Below are 21,999 nucleotides of genomic sequence, written 5' to 3' on the forward strand. Positions count from 1 at the left end.
CCGCGGCAGCCTGTTGCGCTCGCTGGGCCCCGGCTCTTCCGGGTGCGCGGCCCCGCCCCCAGGGCCCCGCCCCTGCGGCCAGCGGCCCCGCCCCCCAGGGCCACGCCCCTGCCGCCAGAGAGCCCCGCCCCCAGGGCCCCGCCCCTGTCGCCAACGGCCCCGCCCCCAGGGCCACGCCCCTGTCGCCAGAGAGCCCCGCCCCGTCGGGGCCACGCCCTCGGGCGGTGCCGCGAGCCACGCCCGCCGGTCCCCAGCGTGCCCCGCGGCCGCACGCCCCTGCTCTCCCGGCAGCCTCCGGGCGCTGGGATTACAGACCAGCTCCAGCGCACCGGGGTCTGTTTCCGGGTTCCCCTGGGGCACTGGGGGAGTAGCTAGCGTGTACTTAGGCCACGCGAGACTTTGAGCTAACCGAGCTGATAAAGTAGCCCGCATAGCCCTCAAGAATTTAGGAGCCGGGCGTGGAGGCGCACACTTGTAATCCCAGCATTTGGGAAGCTGACACAGGACCATCCAGGTTCAGGGAGAGCCTCGGCTACTTAGTGAGGCCCTTTGCAACTCAGTGAGACCCTGTTTCAAAAAATAAAAAATAAAAAATAGGGCTGGGGGTTGTAGCTCAAAGGTAGAATGCCCTGGGTTCCATCCCCAGTAGAAAAATTTTTTGAAAGTTTTGCTGTTACCTTGCCTGCTTATTCATTTAGTGACCACTTTTCTCCTGTTTCTTCTTAAAACAGTTTGTCCTATCGCTCCTGGAGAAGACTTAGTACCTATGGAGATTCTGAGGTTTGGTTTTGTTTTGCTTTGTTTTTGTGGAACTGAGGATTGAACCCAGGGACATTCCACCTCCAAGATACACTCAGCCCTATTTTATTTTTTATTTTGAAACAGGGTCTCACTAAGTTATGGAGGGCTTTGCCAAATTTGCTTCATGAGCTGTTTGATTCACAAAAGACAAGTTGTAATTTTGCAGATGACCCAGCCTTTTCTCTTTGGTAAATCAGTAATGACAATGGAGACCTTTTACATTTTCTTCAGAACTCTGATTACCTCTACTAAAGTGTATGTCCATCATTGTACATAAGTTTTCTAATTATTTTTGTCTCCATTAGACTTTACCCCTTGGAAAATATATACATATTCATAGGAGACTTGAGTCCAGGATCCCATGGATACCAGTCTGCAGATATTCAAGACCCTTATATAAACTGGGAGTGGTGCCCCAAGCTTGTAATCCTAGTACCTGGGAAACAAACAGGAGGATCCCAGGTTCAGGGCCACCTTCAGCAGCTTAGGCCATCCACAACTTAGTGAGACCCTGTCTCAAAAATAAAAAATAAAATTAGGCCGGGGTGTATCTCAGAGGTAGAACGCCCTGGGTTCAATCCCCAGTAGTGTGCATGCGCGCACACACACACACAGTCCCTTATATAAAATAACTATTACCATATAGCCTACATATATCCTCCAATAGGCTTTAAATTGCCTCTATATTCGTTATACAACCTAAATTATTTAGAATACCAACAGTTTGTAACACTATTGTTCAGGGAATGAAAAAAGTTAGTACATGTTTAGTACAGATGATTTTCTTCAAATACTTTTGGACCCTGGTTGGCTGAGAGGGAGGCCAACTATCCTAGATATCTTCATTATTTTAATCCCTTAGACCTAATACCATATTGGACATATATTACTCAAAACTAAATGAAATGGTGGCGCATGCTTGTAATCCCAGTACTTGGGAGGCTAAGACAGGAGGATTGCAGATTGGTGGCCAGCCTCAGTTATTTAATGAGGGCCTCCACAACTTAGTGATACCCTGTTTCAAAATAAAAGATAAAAAATAGGCCTGAGAATGTAGGTCAAAGGTAGAATACCCCTGGTCCCTGGTATCAACAAAACAAAACAACAACAAAAAAAAAAAAAGGGAGAAACCCCCCCCAAAAAAAAAACTAAATTATATGATACCCTTGGCAGGTATTCATATTTTTCAAAAACAGGAAAACTGTTATCCCAACATACAGAAATACTGGTTAATTAAAACATCCACAGAAGTACTGGGGAACAAGAGGAGGGGCAGAGGCCAAAGGTAACTGAGGGGTTATGATTCTGAGCTACCTGTTTGGTTTCCGGTTATAATCTGCAAGGAGAATTTTTCTGCAATGTTGACCAAATTCAAAACATAAAGAACAAGTAATTAAGAGCCCAACCCACTCTCCACCAAGCTCTAAAAAAGCTGAAATAAATCAATAAAACGTAAATCAGTGATTCCTTATTGTTTATTCTCCTCTTACAAAAAGACACTTGGAACAAATAAATACAAAATGGTATGCATCAAATTATCGGTGGCCAAATTTACATTTTCTCAGTACTTACCACAGGAATAAACTAATAAAATTTCAGAAGTCTCATACCACTGCTACCCATCTCCTTTTAAAAAAAGTCAACTTTTAAATTCTCCACAATTTTTAACAATGAATTCTCAAAGTAAGTAATCTAAGTCTACACAGGGACCAAGATATCTAAATCAAGTTTAAAAAAATACAAGTGTGGGTACATAAAGTATGCTGCCCAGAAACTCTGACTTATAAATATTTACAAGTTTTCCATTTTTTATAACTTGCATGAACAGACTGTTCTGATCTGCATGGCGAATAAAACAGAAAGCTGAATGCAATGTGTGTATATACACAACACATACTCTGCTATCCTAAGAGAAAGCTTTAAATACAAGTATATTTAATATACAGCAAACAACAAAGTTCTGGTTTCCTATACAAGTAATGCAGAAGGCGGACAAATACCCAAACCACGTGTGGCCGAATTTGGCCAACAGATGCACCCTGCCTGTTTGCTCACAATATACCACAGTTTGAGCGATAATGAATACCCAGGTGTATGTTTTCACAAAATGTATCTCAGGCTAACACCTGAAAAGTGTTACTAGTACTTTCAATTAAATATTCTTATTTAACAGCTTTTCCATCTAGTGGAAACAGGTACGGTTATTTCAAGTCAGAACAAAAGAGGTGATTTTCCCTTTAGCCTTTAAAAATTTTAAAAATTCATTTCAAGCAATTTCTTACTTGACGCTTAAATGTAGCTCTCCACTTTATGAAGACAACCTTAAAAAGGCAGGAAAGGATATAAGGTGTGCAGCGGTCGTCTTCCGGGAGGCGCAGATGGGCAGATGCAGGAGGGCGTGGGAACCCACCGGCCGCTCACCTTTCCACCCGCACACAGCGCCACTTCTCCACAGCACTAGGGGTTTTGTTTTGGCGGGCTTATTTTTGGTCTTCTATCTAAAACTTTCTTTAAATCTCAAAGGTATTTTAAAATTAGGTGGCGAATACATTTTACATTTTCTGTGGGTGAGGATGATTCAGCTCTGCGATGTTTCCTAGGTGGCAGGTCACAATTTTCCAGAAGCACGCAAAACCAGCAAGCCCGCGGTGGAGAGCCAGCGTCACCGTGCGCAAGGAGGCGCCCGCGGAGGCCGCGCATTCGGCTCGCCTCCTGGGGTGAGGATGTGCTTCACGGGCCGCAGAGCATGCCCCACTCACAAGAACGGACACATCACCGACGCCCAGCTCCAACTCCGTGCTCGTTCAGAAACCCAAATTTAACTGCAGAACATACAAATCTGGAGTATGGATGTGAACATAGTACAGACAGTTCAGTGGAACCTGCCTACAACAATCCTTTATTATTTGTTTTCCTTTAAGGCTACAGAAGATCTGCACATAAACAAGGCAGTTAATCTCATAATAAAAGTCCCCCGTGAGTAACCAGGCCAGTCGGGTTCCGCCGTGCGTGCAAACGGAGCACCTGCTATTCCACAGCCGCGCTGTCTGCGTCTGAAGGGTTCGCATCAATCCTTTCCGGGAAGAGCAGCTTTTCATAGACCGCCTCCTTTATTGGTAAGTACTGTGATATTTCATTAGGTTCCGTGAAGAGAGACGGTGGGACATGCTAGGAATTACATAAACCATGTTAGTACATACTCAGTTACTGCACTACCACTTTCTGAAAATGTTTTGATTCAAACATTCACAAAGCACATCCATTTCAAATCAGGTCTAATATATAGTATAAGGAACATCACTGTGTACTCCTAAAAGTAACCCACATTTCCTGTTCCTGAACAATTCATGATCATCACACAGGCTGGTGTAATTTATAATACTACCGTAAATGTCCTAAGAACTTCATACACCCCAATTCAGTCCCCTGGTTCCAGTACTGTGGTAACCTGAAGCCTGTCTTCAGCTAAGCCCAACCCATAGTCTACGGCAGAATCCAAGTACTTTTCCAGCCCCAGCCTCCCAGGGCTATATCCAGGACAGAAGTGCTAAAGGGGAAAAAAGAACGCCCAGTTTATAGAAAAGTATTACTTTTTAAGCAACTCATAATCCCCAGAGGAGCAAAAGGAAAGGAAAACTATCCCCAAACAAGTCATGGTACAGAATTCCACATTTCTGAAAGAACAAAGTCTCAGTGGAGAGGAAATCCAGAGCGGCAGGAGCTGAAAGAACGTCAGGGTGCCGGCGGCAGCCCGGCCTCCACGCCGCAGGCGCTGTGGCGCGTCACGCCTCGGGGCTCGCTTCTCCAGATAAAATGCCCAACGATGGCTAACATCTCACAGCTCCAAACGTTCTTAGATTTGAGGCAAACTCAGAAACATTCTGCTCCAGTGAGATTACCCCACACAGCGCTGTGGATGAGTGGATTTAAAGATGGGAACTTGAAGCCGGGCGTGGTGGGCACGCTTGTCATCCCCGCGCTTGGGAGGCTGAGACAGGAGGATCGCACAGGTTGGAAGCCAGCCTCAGCTACTGAGTGAGGCTCTCAGCAACTTAGTGAGACCCTGTTTCCAAATAAAATATAAAATAGGTCTGGGAGTGTAGCCCGGAGGTAGAAAGCCTCTGGGTTCCACCCCCAGTACCACCAAAAAAAAAAAAAAAGATGTGAACTTAGGCAGCCAGGCTCGGGGGCCACGCTCATCAGCCCAATTCCTGGGAGGCTGAGACAGGAGGTGGCAGGTTCAAGGCCAGCCTCAGAGCCGGGCGTGGGGGCCACGCGTGTCATCCCAGCACCTGGGAGGCTGAGATAGGAGGGTGGCAGGTTCACAGACAGCCTCGGCTACTTAGTGAGGCCCTGCGCAACTCAGTGAGACTGTTTCAAAATAAAGAATAAAAAATAGGACTGAGGGTGGAGTTCGGAGTTAGAATGCTCCTAAGTTCAACCCTAAGTATTGCCCCCCAAAAAAAAATTTTTTTTAAATAAAGATGTGAACTTAGGTATATGGGTGGGGTGAGGGAAGATACCGTACTTAAAACATTAAAGCTTAATTTCTATACTTACCATTAAATCAGCAACTCTGCTCTCCCGTGATGTATATTCCCGTAACATGTAGCTCTTGTCGGCCTATATTTAAAAATGTGAAAGTTGCAATAAATTTATTTATATTGGCCTACAAAATCCTTTCTAATAATTAAACAAATTGTCCGCATTTTAGAGCAAGCTGTAAAGGAGAGTGAGCTCTATGAGAACATCCTGTTCCACAGAGGTGACTCCTTTAACTCTCACCAACAACTCTCAAGAATTCCCAGTAATACCACACACACACACACACACACACACACACACACACACACGTAAAGATACTTAATAACTACCATGTAAAAGAAACACAAAGGTGTTATTTAGAAATATATGTGTGTGAGTTAGAGATATACGCGATTTTAATATTGCCTACTTTAAGTTTGGAACTAAATCTTTTCCTTAAACTATTATCATTCACCTACATAACTGCCTCCCTTTATGTTCCACAAACACACTTTAAAATTTTTCATTCCCTCCCATTTTTACAAAATACCTGCCAAACTCCTTACTTAAAATCACCTTTTCTGTGCCCACTTTGTCCCATTTAAAAATTTTAAAGTTAGGTTGAAGAAGAGCAATTTAATTACAGTTTGCTTCTTCTTTTTTTTTTTTTTGCAGTACTGGGGATAGCACCCAGGGGCATTCTACCTCCAACCTATACCCCCAGACCTATTTTTTGTTATTTATTTTGAAACAGGGTCTCACTAAGTTGCCAAGGGCCTCCCTAAGTAGATGAGGCTGTCCGCAAACCACTATCCTCCTGTCTCAGCCTCCCAAATGCTGGGATTACAAGCGTGCGCCACCACGTTCAGCTTACAATTTGCTTCTTAATAAACACTTTTCAAAATCATACTCCTTTAAGGCTTCAATCATTTGCGTCAATAAAAATAAATTAATGCTCACTGTAAAATAAATCAAATCAGCTACAAGCCAGGTGTGGCGGCACACACCTATAATTCCAGTGCTTAGGAGGCTGAGACAGTTTGAGGATCACAAGTTTGAGGCCAGCCTCAGCAATGCAGCAAGTCTCTCAGCAGCCTACAGAGACCCTATTTCAAAACAACAAAAAAATAAATAAATAAAAGGGCTGGAATGTAGGTTGGAGGTAGATGTTCCTGGGTTCAATCCCCAGTCTCACACACACACACACACACACACACACACACACACACACACACACCAAATACAGAAGCATGATTACCATCAGCAACCACAGGTCCTACCAATAACATTATCTTTCATTTAGAAATATCTACACAAAATCTTAGATTCAAACTCATTTAAAAATTCAACATTAGGCTGGGCGTGATGGCACACGCTTGTAATCCCCACGCTTGGGAGGCAGAGACTGGAGGATCGCGCAGATTCAAAGCCAGCCTCGCTGGCTTGAGACCCTGTTTCCAAATAAAAATATATATATTAAAAAAAAATAGGTCTGGGAGTGTAGCCCAGAGATAGGTTTTCCAGGAACCACAGTACCACCACAAAAAAAAAAAAAAAAAAATCAACATTAAAATGGATATATTCCCAAATTAGTTTACTATGATTCTCTGTCATCAGGTTTTGTTTTGTTTTGTTTGCAGTACTAGGGATTGAACCCATGGGCCTTCTACCTCTTTTATTTATTTTGAAACGGTCTCACTGAGTCGCAAAAAGCCTCACTAGATAGCTGAGGCTGGCCACAAACCCAGATCCTCCTGTCTCTGCCTCCCAAATGCTAGAATTACAAGCATGCGCCACCACGCCTGGCTGCCATCAATATCAATAGCTGGATATTTTTCTACTATATTGCTATGAAGTAAAAAATCCCATCAATGCCTATTTAATGAGCACTAAGCGCCTTACGTTTTGCTAATATATTATAAACAACACTTGCTATGAATGTTCATGTATATACAACTCTAAACAATCACCTAATTAGTATTTGTTATTACATAAAATATTTTAGCAAAAATTCAATATGATTAAGTGAAAATAGTTTTTGTTTATTTGTTCTGTTTTTTGTGGTACTAGACATTGAGGAGGAGAACATTCAACCTCCCAGCTACACGTTCAACCTTTTTATTTTGAAACAGGGTCTTGCAAAGTTACCAGCTAACCTTGACCCTGAGACCCTCCTGTCTCAGCCCACCAAGTACAGGGAATACAAAGCAATACTCTTTCTGGGAGGAAAAATGTACTATTTTGTCTCCAGTTTAAAAAAAAAAAAAAGGAAAAAGGTCCATCGCATTAAACTTGCTATTTGAAGGAAAAAGAAGTGCCTCAGGGAAGGACCTAGGAAAACACCAAGGTGGAAAACACCAAGGTGCTCCCACCCCGAGCTAAGTCCCTGCTGTGCAAGCTGGTGAGCAACGTAGCTTCCTTTACCTGAAACACAGTAAGAGCACAGATTTCACTGGGCTGCTATCAGAACTCCTCAGTAACACCAGTGGCCTCTTCTTTAATTCCTTGCTCTGCGTCATTTACCCATCTGAAGTTAAAAACTCATTCAGAAAGGACAGACTGCTATGAGGCTACTGGAAGATTTCCGTGATTCAATTTAAGCTCTCCCACCAACATTTATTAAAAGAACAAAACCTGTACTCTCACACTTACTCTAGACTGAACACCAAACTCTCAAACTAGAATAACTATCAACGGAATCATGGAGACACTGGCAAGAGGCCATCTGACTGCGATCCCTAAGCCCAGGACAACACCTGTTTCTGGCAAGGTACCAGAAACAGAGCCAGAGTGAAGGCAGCTCAAGCAGACCGGGCACACAGGAAAGCACGCAGAGCACCACGGGCTCCCCACGCCACCCAGGGCCGCAGGAAACGCGCTCAGCCACCAGAACCTCTGCAAAAGATGGCAAGACTGGCAGTGCACAGTCAAGAGGGCGCCTACAACACTCAAAGCAAAGAGCCAGCGCCAGCGTCGATGCAGGCCCAGGGTCAACGAGCGCATTCATTCAGGAGACAGGTACCTCGTGGTAAAGCCTCGTGTCGTTCATTCTGATAAGCACCCCGTCGATTCTCAAGAAAAACCGCAACAAGAGGAAAAAGCTAGAAGGCATTACTCTCTGAAAAAAGCATATTAATATTTTAATAGAAATTACATATTACTTTGCTAAAACAATTTTTTAATATCTAGAGAAGGCTAAATTAGTACAGGTGCCCCTTGACTTACAGTGATGTTACATCCCAATAAACCCATCACTACAAGTTAAAAATATGTAAGCACAAATGCACTCAGTTAATGCACCTAACCCGCCACATTCCAGCATCGCTCGGCGACAGTCGTCGGCGCGGGGCAGTAGCCCCAGGGCTAAAGTGGAAGAAATGTCCAACAACCACCGCAGTACTCACGATTTTCACACTGAGACTTGAAACACCATGATCATGAAGTTCATCCTCAAACAGCAGGACTTCTTCAAAGAATTTAATCTGTTCTCTTGCTTTTAATTTTTCTGTATCAATATGGTCAGTTGTTGGTATAACCTGAAAGAAAATAATTAAAGAAATGCATTTTTTTTTTTTTTGGTACTCGGGACTGAACCCAGAGGCATTCTACCTTCAAACTGCACTCCAATTTTTTTTTTTTTTGGAAACAGGCTCTCACTAGGTTGCTGAAGCCTCGCTAAATTGCTGAGACTGTCTTTGAACCTGCGACCCTCCTGTTTCAGCCTCCCAAATAGTGAGATGCCACCTCACCCAGCTAAAGAAATGCATTTTTAAAAAATCTAAGGAAGAAGCCGGCGTGGCGCACGCTTGTAATCCTCGCCCTTGGGAGGCGGAGACAGGAAGATCACACGGTTCGAAGCCAGCCTCAGCTACTTAGTGAGGCTCTCAGCAACTTAGTGAGACCCTGTTTCCAAAAAATATATAAAATAGGTCTGAGAGTGCAGCCCAGAAGTAGAAGGCCTCTGGGTTCCATCCCCAGTACCACACAAAAAAAAAAGAAAAAAAGGTCTGGGAGTATAGCCCAGAGGTAGAAAAGCCCCTGGGCCCTACACTCAGTACCACAAAAAAAAAGAACTACAATGATCACAGAACTTAAAAAGCAATTTTGTACTGTGAAAGCATACTTCTAAAGTTCATTTGAAACTTAGAAACATTTTTCCACTAGAATGTTCTCTATCTTTGATTTCCAGCCTAACTCCTCAGAACCTGCTTTAAACAATGAGGCAAAAACTGAGTGTGACTCCTGGAATGCAAGCGGCCTCGGCCATGCTGGCAGCTTCTATCCGTGATTCACAGACACACACACAATTTAACATAGGCAGCACAAGCCCTGGGAAGGTGGCGTCAGCAGCTCACTACACCAGTGGCTCGTGATGGCAGCCTCAACGTATGACTCGCGACACCATCTTCTACTGCATCCAATTTCACCATAAAGTGTTCAGTTGTTTTTCAATTAGCAGTACTGGGAATAGAACCCAGAGGCTCTATTCTACCTCGACACTACACCTCCAGCCCTACTTTTTATTCTTTATTTTGAAACCAGGTCTCACTAAGTTATGGAGGCCTCACTAAGACACTGGAGCCCTCCTGGATCCTCCTGTCTCCGCCTCCCAAGTGCTGGGATTACAAGCGTGCCGCACGCACGCCTGGCCAATGTTCAACTTTTCTATTTGTCATGATGTGCCATAAACACAAAAATAATTGTCTAACTACATATATTTAATAAATGGCCACTATTGTGTTTTACGAAACAATCACAACTAGGTCGTCTGGGACAGAACTATGAGATGAAGAATCATGTCCCATAACTAGATAAGCATTAGAAAAAAATTATAAAGGAAAGAACTGCATAGAAGAGCCGGGCATGGTGGCGCACACTTGTGATCCCAGTATTCAGGAGGCTGAGACAGGAGGATCGTGGTTCGAGGCCGGCCTCAGCTACTTAGTGAGGCCCTTTGCAGCTCAGTGAGACCCTGTTTCAAAATAAAGAATAAAAAATAGGGCTGGGGGTGTAGCTTGGGAGTAGAAAGCCCTGGGTTCCATCCCTAGCACCACAAAAAAAAAAAAAAGAAAGAAAGAAAGTGCATAGATGGGAGATGGGAGAGGGCTTACGGGAATATTAGGTGATGTAAGGAGAAAAGAGGTTAAAAAAAATGCCCATCGTCCCTCCACAGTCACCTGCAGGTGACCCTTTGCCGCTGTATTTCTATAACTATTCCTCTTGACTTGTCTTCCTTTCGTAAATTCTCATGACACAGTGATAATCTTGTTTTAATTTTTTATTTTAGTTTCTTAACCCAGAGGCATTCTACTCCAAGCTACACCCCCAGCCCTATTTTATTCATTTTTATTTTGAAACAGGGTCTTGCTAGTTTGAGAGTCTCACTACTTGCTGAAGCTAGCCTCAAACCTATGATCCTCCTGTCTCAAGCTTCCCAAGTACTAGGATTACAGGGGTACACACACCTTATTTTTATTTATGTTTTATTTATTTATTTTGGGGGAGGGTACTGGGAATGGAACCCCCAGGGGCATTCCATCTTGGAGCTACACCCCTACCCCTATTTTATTCTTGCTTTTTGGAAGAAGGCTTCTCAAGTTGCTAAGGGCCTCACAAGTTGTTGAGGCTGTCCGCGAACCTAAAATCCTCTGTCTCAGCCTCCCAAGTACTGGGATTACAAGCTTATACCACCACGCCCAGCTTTTATCTTTAGTTATTTATTTATCTTTTGTGGGTTTGGGGATGGAACCCAGGGGCATTCAACCTCCAAGCTACATCCTCTGCCCTATTTTTTATTCTTTATTTTTGAAACAGGGTCTCACTAAGTTGCGGAGGGCCTTACTAAGTAGCTGAGGCTGTCCGCGAACTGCGATCCTCCAGTCTCAGCCTCCCGAATGCTGGATGACAAGCGTGCCCACCACGCCCGGCTATTTTTATTTTTAAAACCAGTTCTCACTAAATTGCTTAGCATCTCCACAAGTTGCTAAGGCTGACCTCGAATTTGGGATCCTCCCATCTCAGCTTCCCAAGTACTAAGATTATAGGCCTGCACCATCTCATCCAGCCAACTAATGACTCTTTAAAAGCAAAAAGTTAAGATTTACCTTTAGCTTAAGAGATTCTCCAAGTAAAGTTCCTTTATAATCTGTTGTATAGGTCCAATCATAGGGTTTAATAACTTCTTTGGAGTGTTCTCCCTCCGTCCTTGTACACCAAAATGAGAGGGATTAGGTTTAGTGACGCAGATACACATTATCTGTAGGCACACCTCACATCAAGTTACACTCTCTACATACTCGTCATGACAAACTAGTACAGGACCTTTCTCAGTTTTTCTGCACATTTACTGCTATTTGACTTGTCATGTGCTGCTGCAGTCTTTCCAAGCAGTCAGTAAAATGCCTGAAGCCATGACTTAAAGGCTCATAACTTCTCTGTGTCCTCCAAGGCACCTGGTACATATCAGGCATAAAGCAAATCATGGCTCATTTGTTTATCAAAGAAGATCCATTTCTCCTTGGTCTTGATGCTCCACAAATATTCAATGCAAATTACAAGTAAATATTCTCCTCAGACACAGGTGCATCAGGTACAGCGTGCCGCCCTGACTGAGGGGCACTAGAGCTTTACAAGGTAACACTGCTTGGCTCAGCTCCACTGTGCTTCAGATGACAGGCTTCGCACAGTGGGGTCGTTATCCTCCACGTATGGCTGAGGAAAACGAAATCGACAATAATCCTCGCCCTCCATTCTAATAACTGCCACATGTATCCAGTATTTTTCAGCTCTTCTTGTGGTCCAGCCCGTGGCTGCCTGACTCTCACCTGCTTTCCTGCCACTCCTCGGCGCAGGCCACTTTAAGCATTCCTTGGTAGTTGTTCACACATCTTAACGCATCCGTGGCGTTGAACTCAATCCCAAAGCCAGAGCCATGCTGGATTCTTAAGACATTGTCTCCAAACATCATTTCAGGGAGAGACGGCATGTGCAGCTCATCCGCCAGCCTACATCAAGCAAAGGGGGCGGATGTTTAGATCACTGGCACGCTGGCTTCCTCCTCGCCACACACAACTCTCCCTACGGAACAACCGATTTAACAGACGTGACGAATTGGTCAATCCATACAATGGTCTCAGCGTCCGTTCTCTACGGCACTGGGGGTGAGCTAAGAGACGTAAACAGGCACACGAACACGCAACGTCAGCTAGTGAGAAGCGAGGCGAAACGCCAAGAAAGGCAACAGGAGGCCAGGGGCCAGGCTGGGGCAGGTGATCTCGAATTAAGTTTGAGCCGCACAGCTGCTCTGAGCTAGGAGACCCTCCGCTCTAGTGGCTAATCCAGGGTTGCGGGGCCACGAAATGCTCACTCCAAGGCTTTTCCTAACATGCAGCCTCGTGTGGGCAACATCATTAGAGAAGTTCCATCGGGTACTAAAAAGCCAAGATCACTTATCAGTAATCCAAAGACGTGTTTCACTGAGCTGAACACTGCTGGCTTTTTTTTAAAAAAATATTTCAAATGGTTGCCAACAAAAATTTAAGAGATTTTTAATCTGGATTTCTAATTAAAAAAAAAAAACTGTCCTAAGCAACATTGGTTGGACCTTCATCGACACCTGGCACCAACTGACTCAACTGAGTAGAAGCTGCTCCCTTTAAAGGGAGCATGGGCGGGCACGCTTGTCATCCCAGGCTGAGACCGGAGGATCACGGTTCGCGGACAGCCTCAGCTACTTGGTGAGGTCCTCTGCAACTCAGTGAGACCCGGTTTCAAAATAAAGAATAAAAATAGGGCAGGGGGTATAGCTCAGAGGTAGAATGCCCCTGGGTTCCATCCCCAGACCTGCAAAAATAAAAAATATAAAGGGAGCATGGGCTCTCCAACTCACAGTTACACTGGCCCTTAGAAAGCTGGAGGTAAACCGGGCGCGGTGGGCACGCTTGTCATCCCCGCGCTTGGGAGGCGGAGACAGGAGGATCGCGCAGGTTGGAAGCCAGCCGCGCTGGCGTAAGAGACCCTGTTTCAAAAATATAAAATAGGTCTGGGAGTGTAGCCCGGAGGTAGAAGGGCTTCCAGGAACCCCAGTACCACCAAAAAAAAAAAAAAAAAAAGAAAGAAAGAAAGAAAGAAAGCTGGAGGTAAGCTGGACATGGCTATAATCCCAGTATTTGGGAGGTTGAGACAGGAGGAATGCAGGTTCAAGACCAGCCTTCACAATTTAGTGAGACTCTCAACAACCTAGGGAGACCCTGTTTCAAAACAAAACTGAAAAAGGGCTGAAGGTACAGTTGAGAGGTAGAATGCTATAATCTCAGTATTTGAGAGGCTGAGACAGAAGGATCGCAGGTTCAAAACCAGCCTCCACAACTTAATGAGGCTCTCAGCAACCCAGCAAGACCCTGTCTCAAAACCAAAATGGAAAAGGTACAGCAGTACAGTTTCGAGGTAGAATCACTCTGGGTTCACTCAGTACAAGAAAGAAAAAAAAAAAAAAGAAAGAAATGGAGAGAAAGAAAGTAAGTAGGTAAGCCGGCTGAGTTCCCACTTCTTGTCCCAAGGTGGGGTTTGCAGCACTGACCCAGCCTTGTGCATGCTACACACGTGCTCTACCATGACATGTGCCCCCAGCCCTGCAGAGTTGTGTGTGGCAGCTAGTCAGTCACTTCTGAGAAGTAGCTGTGTGTGTTTACGTTTCCGTATTTATGTTCCTATCACCTTGGCTATAACCCAGACGTTCAGGGATTAAAGCTCAACTTTTTTTTTTTTTTTTTTTGGCGGTACTGGGGATGGAACCCAGGGGCATTCTACCTCTGAGCTCCACCCTCAGCCCTATTTTTTATTCTTTATTGTGAAACAGGGTCTCACTGAGCTGCAAAGGGTCTCACTAAGCTGAGGCTGGCCACAAACGGCAATCTTCCTGTCTCAGCCTCCCAAACGCTGGGATGACAAGTGTGCACCACCACGCCCGGCTAAAGTTCAACATCTTAACCAAAGGTAATCAGGTACAAGCTGACTCCTCAATCTTAACCTGGGAACTCTGCCCAACGTGTTTATAATTAATTGAATAATGCCCATTAACTTACTTGGGTTCTTTCTTTTTGAAAATCTGATTACAGCCCAATGAAGCACAAGGCCAAGAAACATGGCAGAAGCCACGGGGCAGAGAGGAGGGAAGGTGACGCATCATACAGCCAGGGAAGGAGAAACAGCAAAGCAGGGCGGACACGGCACTGGAGGGCCTACAGTTGCTGCGGCCAGACACAGCCCCGGTGTGTGAGTGTCTGCGATTATTCCTGTATGTACATGCTTACAGGCCGTGTTGAGTTCTCACCACGGCAGGCCAGCCATGTCTCCATTTCCTGTGGTCCAAAAGCACAACAAGCACAAAGGTCCCGCAAGTCTACTCTCCAGCCACTCTGTGCACCGCGTTCATTTCACTCCCCTTGAAAACCTCTCACGTTCGCAAATGCTCTAGACTTTACTGTGGTTTTTAAAAGAACATAAGACTATTTTCTGATGACTGTTCACTAATATTTAAAATAAAGCAAGCAATACACAGTTGGATAACATCCTGGTTACTACAAAGTCAGGTTTTCCTGGCTCGTGCTGAATCAGTAACACAAACACTGGGGGAAATGTAGGTACCTACAGAAAACCAAACAAACATACTTTTTAAAAATGCATAACGAAGCTGGGAATGGGGCATACTCTTGTAATCCCAGTACTCGGGAGACTGAGACAGGAGGATCCCAGGTTCGCTGCCAGCCTCAGCTACTTAATGAGACCGTTTCAAAATAAAGAATAATAATAATAATAATAATATCGGGCTGGGGGTGTAGCTCAGAGGTAGAATGTTCCTGGGTTCAATCCCTAGTACAGTGGGGAAAAAAAAAAGCAGACATAATGAGTAAAAGGAGAATATGGAAAATAAATGGCCATTTACTACGGCAGAGACTGTAGAGAACGTTCCCCCTTTATCTCCAATATCACTGTAAGGTGCGATCGGCGAAGTCTAAGGGAAGCTGAATAAAGACCGAGATGTGGTGCGGGTGCTATATGAGCTATGTCTGCAAATCAGAAGGCTTCCATTTCCTTTTGAAGACTTCTGGAGTTATGAACAGCTAAATTGCTATAATTACTAGGTAAGGTAAAATAATACCATAATAAAAGATATATTCTCACATAAAATCAACAAAGAATCCACACATATCCCAAGTCCACAATAACATTCTAATTTTTTTTTCTCCCAGAACTGGGGATGGAATCCAGGGCCATTCTAACTCCAAGCTACTCCCCCAAGATTTTTTAAATTCTTTATTTTGTTTCACTTTTTTCTTTTCTTTTCTTTTTTTTTTTTTTTTTTTTTTTTTTTTGGCAGTACTGGGGATGGGACCCAGGAGCACTGTACCTCTGAGCTACACCCCCAGTCTTATTTTTTAGGATTTTATTTTTTGAAACAAGGTCTCACTGAGTTGTGAAGAACCCTGCTAAGTAGCTGAGGCTGTCCGCGAACTGAATCCTCCGATCTCTGCCTCCCAAATGCTGGTGTTACAAGCATGCACCACCTCGCCCAGCCTTTTATTCTTCATTTTGAAACAGGGTCTCACTGAGTTGCAAAGGGCCTCACTAAGTAGTAGCTGAGGCTGGCCATGAACCACAATCCTATCTCAGCCTCCCGAATGCTGGGATCACAAGTGTGTGCCATCACACCTAATTTAAAAAACATTCTTTTTAAATGTCTAATTAGACACATCACACAGGTGTGTGTGTGTGTGTGTGTGTGTGTGTGTGTGTGTGTGTGTGTCTTTCTAGAAATTGAACCCAGGAGTATCTACCTCTAAGCTACACCCCAGCTCTATTTTACTTTTTTTTTTTTTGGTGGTACTGGGGATGGAACCCAGGGGCCCTCTACCTCTGGGCTACACTCCCAGACCTATTTTATATTTTATTTGGAGACAGGGTCTCTTAAGCCAGCTAAGGCTGGCTTCGAACCTGCACTATCCTCTTGCCTCAGCCTCCCGTGTGCCACCATGCCCGGCTCTATTTTACTTTTATGTGAAACAAGATCTAAGTTGTGGAAGGCCTAAGGAGGTGTGGCTGCAAACCTGAGATCCTCTAGTCTCAGCCTCCCAAGTACTGCATTAGAGGCATGTGTGACCACATCCAACTACAAAATGTATTTTTTGTTATTAGGAGAAAGAAAATATTAAATATTTTAGAGATTAAATTGTTATGGTTTGAGAACGTTATGGTTTTGGGAAACTGTCCCCGGGGACCCCTGTTAGGGTCCCAGACACAATTTCCTTCAAACCACACACACACAAAAAAACCCCACAAAAACAGAAAAAACCACGGGTTCTTGTCCTAAGCTAAGGATAAATACATTAGCCCGGACTCTTGCTGAAGATTTAAAGAAGTTTCTTGTTCATGTAAAAGACCCTGTAAGGTTCCTCCCCCACCAAGGTGTCTCCTTTCACAAAGATCCTGGTGAAGGTCGACTCCCTCCTCCCATCCTAGCAAGATTACCCAATTATGTCAACTGTCTTTAGAATGAGGATGAGGAAGCCCTAGCTCCCCTCTCCTATGGACTTGCTAATTACTTTTAGCTAAGTCAATCTAAGTTTCAATAGCTGTTTGCTTCCTGACCGAAACCAAGACCAAGTCTTTCACAGATTTGCCCCTCACCCAATTTTTGAAATATAATAATCAGAGCTTTCTCAAATCTTCCTAGGTCATTCCCAATACTGGTACATAAATAAGATAATGACATATATATTTCATTTCAAGAAGATCCCAAAGCTGGACATGGTGGTGCACGCTTGTAATCCCAGCATTCCGGAGGCTAAGACTGGAGGATCCCGGTTCACAGATAGCCTCAACCACTTAGTGAGGCCCTCCACAATTTAATGAGACTCTATTTCAAAATAAAAAGTAAAAATAGGGCAGGGGATGTAGCATGAAGTCGTATGCCCCTGGGTTCCATCCCCAGACCCGCAAAAAGAAAAAAAAAAAATTCCATAAAATGTTTTTACTACTTTACTGAATAATGTATACCCAAATATGAAATAATAATGTGATTCTCTGAGTTTTATCAAGTTTATCTAGAAAAATCAGGTAGTCTTATACTCCAGTTAGATATGTAAAAGAATCACTATTACTAGGCTATGTTGTTTCAAACATTCTAAATTCAAAGTGTCTTAAACACAGACCCAAATGTCACCCTCTTTTTTGTGGTCCTGGGGGCTGAACCCACGGGTATTCTCCCTCTGAGCTACATCCTCAGACCCATTTCATTTTCATTTGGAAACAAGGCCTAGCTAGGTTACTACTGTGCAACCCTGAACTGCCACTATGGCTCAGTCCCACCAAATACCCCATGTCTAAGATCATGCCTCAGCTTTGGGGGGCGGGCAGGGCAGATTACTGGGGACTGAGCCCAGAGCACTTTACCTCTGAACTGCACCCTCAGCCCCCCACTTTCTTTTAAACAATCTAGATAAGTTTCAGAGGCCTCATTAAGTTGCTGAAGCTGGTGGCAAACCTTTTTGATCCTGTCTCAGCCTCTTGAGTTCTAGAGTCACATGCATGTGCCATCTCGCTCGGCTCAGGATTCTTTTTATGGCGGGGGTGGGGGTTGCTGGAGATGGAACCCAGGGGCATTCTACCTCTAAGCCACACCCCCAGACCTAATTTGTATTCTTTATTTTGAAACAGGGTCTCACTGAGTGGCAAAGGGCCTCACTAAGTAGGTAGCTGAGGCTGTCTGTGAACCATGATCCTCCTGGCTCAGCCTCCCTCCCGAAAGCTGGGATTACAAGTGTGCGCCACAGCGCCCAGCTCATGATTCACTTTTAACAAGTTATCAGCCAGGAAGACAGGATCCATTAAAGGAAACCTCCTAGAGCAGGCATTTATCTTAATGGTTTATTTAGTGCCCTAGAGGTTTTTACACCCTAGGGAGAGGAATCAGTGAAAATTTTAGAAAGGGTGAGGGCATGCCTCTTTTTGTGACAAAAAAAAAAAGGGGGGGAATTAAGTACATTCAGGCAGAAATGATAGATTAGGAGATTACAGATGTGGAATTGATTCCCTTAACGTGTACCACACATACATTATCTCATAGTCAGCGACGACTCAGAGTTATGTGAGGAGAAAACATTCGGAGTGACTCGGTCTGGTGTGATGGCCACTTCCCTCTGCCTGAATCTCAACGTGCAACTGCTCCCTGCAAGTGCCTCTGGCTGACCACCTCCTCTGGCTGACCACTAGGTGGCCTTCATTGCCCCCAAGGCTCCAGGTGCCAACCATTACCTGTCAATTCCCCACCAAGAGACATCCCCTTTCTTGAGCTCCAGGTAAACACATCAAAGTCCCACTAATCAGGACCCACACACCCCACATTTTAACAAACTCAACTCATCCTTCTTACATCCACAGCTCAGACCCAAACTGCTACTCCTGCGCTTCGGACTGTTCAGCGAGGACGCACTACAGCAACAGCCCACGCCAGCAGTCTTGCCGTCAGTCTAAGCCCTCCCTGTGTCTATCTACTCACAGCAACCGGCCACCGCTCGCAGGGAGTTAATCTTCGAAAGCCCCCCACTTACTGGTCTCCTTCCCAGCCCCGTGGCCCTCCAAATGCATTCTCCTCCTACATCACCAAAGAAATCCCTCAGAGACACCACGGGTCAGGAGAAACATCTGGATAAACTTCTATCTGGTTGCCAAATGAGATTCAAAACTTAGCCTGGCACGAAAATACCTAGAGCATGTCCACTTCTGCGGAGCCCACCCGCGCCAATCACGTGGAAAGAGCGCTCCCAAACACGGCAGCTCTGGCTCTCCCGAACGCGCCAAACTTCACGGAGAACTGCCCCAGCCTCCCGCAGCCTGGACCGCTGGCTTCCACACTCACACTCGCCGGACTTTACCTAAGACTCCGTTCGGGCACCCCAATTTCCCGGTGCTTTGTCGCCCCGGGTGGACACCTTCATCCTCAGCAGCTACGCAAGCTCTGCTGAAACCATCTTCCCGCGAACGCTGAACGCCAGCGCAGGCCGCGTTCCCCATCCCTATCTCACGGCCCTGGTGCAGCACCTGGCCTGCTAGAAGGTCGAGACCTTTCACCTCCGTCATCACACACACGCACACGCACACAGGTCACGGCCACGCGCGCGCGCGCACACACACACACACGCACACGCGCGCACACACAGGTCGCGCACACGCACACGCGCGCACACACAGGTCACGCACACGCACACGCACACGCGCGCACACACAGGTCACGCACACACACACACACACGCACACAGGTCACGGCCACGCGCGCGCGCGCACACACACACACACACAGGTCACGCACACGCGCGCACACACAGGTCACGCACACACAGGTCACGCACACGCACACGCACACGCGCGCACACACAGGTCGCTGCCACCCAGGGAGGCGCGCGGCCCGGGAGCCCGCGGAGCGGTCGGCCGACGCTAACCGGGCGCGGTGACTGCCGCACCCCGCGCCCGCGCCCCCCACAGGATCGGGGACCCCGGGCCGCGCCCGAGGCTGTCCCTCGGCGGCCCGGCCTCAGGCCCAGGGGCCGCCCGGAGCGGGCCAGGCTGCGGCGGGCCTGCCTCCCGCCGGCCCCGCCCGCGCCCGCGGCCTCACTTCTCCACGTCCGCCGACTTCATGATGTGGGTCTTGGAGGCCGTCAGCTTCCAGGGCCCGAAGGAGAAGTCGCGGTGGCTGCTCTGGAAGCCGTGGATCATCATGGCCGCGGCCGAGCCCGCCCGGGCCGCGGAGCAGGCGGCAGACGGAGCGGCGGCCGGTCTGCGGCCCGCGGCGCGCCGTTCCCACGCGGGCCCGCCCTCCCGCCCCGCCCTCCGCCCGGCCCCGCCCCTCGCCTTTCGCTTCCGGGACAGTTGCCGGCGCCGCGCGAGCCACGTCTTACGTCACGGCGCGCCGGAAGCGGGTGAGAGCGACGCCGGGGGCGGGGCTCCGCGCGGGGTGTGGCCGAGGGCCCGCCGCCCGGGCTCTTCCGGTGACGTCAGCCCAGAGGCCCTCGCGCGCGGCGGAGGCGGCTCCCCGCGACGCGGTTCCTTAGGTAGGGTGAGCCTTGTGTTAGGGGGTCGCGGTGGGGGGAAGCGCCCGGCCTTTTTCTTTTGACACCAGAACACAGTAAACACGTAGGTTTAGGCTATCCAGCACTTGCGTGATTCGGCAGTGGCCATTATCCAGTTTCCTTAGCCTGGCGCCGAGGTGCACACCTGTAATGCCCGTACTGCAGAGGCAGAGACAGGAGGATCCCAAATTTGAAGCCAGCCTCCGCAGATTAGCAAGACCCGGATTCAAAACCAAAATATAAAAAGCCGGGCGTGGTGGCGCGCTTGTCATCCCAGCATTCGGGAGGCTGAGACAGGAGCATCGCGGTTCCTAACCCTTAGCGATGCCCCTTGCAACTCTCTGAGACCTTGTTTCAAAATGAAGAATAAAAAAATACGGCCGGGGTTGGATCGCGGAGCTAGAATGTCTCTGGGCTCCATCCCCAGTACCGCAAAAAATAAATAAATAAATTTTAAAAAAGGGCTCGGTGAGTAGCCCAGAGATGGAATGTCCCTTGGCTCAATCTCCAGCACAAAAAAAATTAAAGTTTCATCCTAAATTTCAAGACTTCTCATGGTCTGCTGCCACCTAGGCCACAGGTGCCGTGGAAGGGGCACTGGAGACCTGGCGCCAAAGCCACCTTTGCCACGCAGTCGTGTGCATCTTGGGCAAAGCCCGACCATCTTGGGACACACCTAAGTATCTCAGGCCGCAGTTGCCTCAGGTGAGATGTCCTGGTTTCTAGGTCTGGTGAGCAGAGCAGAAGGCCATGCACACGGGTCAGCTGTGGGCCTGGACACACCCCACCACCGTGAGCTCAGTGACTCACATTAAAAGAAAAACCCCAGGGGGCTATTGCTGTCACAGGAGATCTACCAGACCAAGCCGAAGAAAGGAAGAAAGGCTGAGGCTTTGGCAAGTAGGCTCTTCAACACGTATCTTGAGTTGGAAAATACCTGCACAGGCTCTTGGAGAGGAACTTCAGCAGATAAACACCAAAAAAGGCTGCCTGGTTCAAATCCGGACTCCCCAGTGGTCGCAACGCCGCCCAGCCTGCGTTCTCATCATTACTCCCAATAATAGCATGCCTCGTGGTATTGCTGGGAAGTGTAGATAATATATGCTAGTACCTAGCAGAGTACCTGCAAAGGCACTCAACGCACCCTCCCCTCATGCTGGGCAGCAGCCCAGGCCTGGCACAGGCTGTGCCCAGAGGCTCGCATTTCTCTATGCGAGGTCTAGAGTGCTTGATAAAGATCAGATTCCTGTGGCTCATTCAGAAACATTGACTCAGAATCTGAGAGTAGGAGCTGATCAGAGGGGAGGTCTTGCTTTTAAGATCCCCAGACTACGCCTACACACTTAAAACTTGGAGAACCTCTGAACTAAGCCAGCCCTAAAAGCTACTTAAAAGTGCATTCACCAGAGGGAGAGGCAAGGAAGACACTGGAGGGCTGGGCTGGCCCCACCACTTGCCAGACACCTGCTTTTCTTCTCTTAGATGGTGTCTGAGACTGTAGGTAAGCAGTTAGGGAAGGTTTAACATCATGCTACAGAGAAGCCGTTCATGA

General features: G+C 46.7%; 1 protein-coding gene across 1 annotated transcript; it reads right to left on the bottom strand.

The window, feature by feature from the left end:
- Nucleotides 1-3,828: 3,828 nt before the first annotated feature.
- On the bottom strand, nt 3,829-20,112 carry TIPRL (TOR signaling pathway regulator; the record flags this gene model as incomplete). Its single annotated transcript, XM_080698797.1, has 7 exons — nt 19,994-20,112; nt 12,150-12,329; nt 11,430-11,529; nt 8,730-8,861; nt 8,348-8,443; nt 5,362-5,424; nt 3,829-3,969 (listed from the first exon to the last, which is right to left on the bottom strand). The coding sequence occupies exons 1-7, from the start codon at nt 20,095-20,097 to the stop codon at nt 3,829-3,831; spliced, it is 816 nt and encodes a 271-aa protein (XP_080554923.1). The 5' UTR covers nt 20,098-20,112.
- Between the last annotated feature and the right edge of the window lie 1,887 nt (nt 20,113-21,999).

This window comes from Muscardinus avellanarius (genome assembly GCF_963383645.1).
Source record: "Muscardinus avellanarius genome assembly, chromosome: 7".
Taxonomy (NCBI): Eukaryota; Metazoa; Chordata; class Mammalia; order Rodentia; family Gliridae; genus Muscardinus; species Muscardinus avellanarius.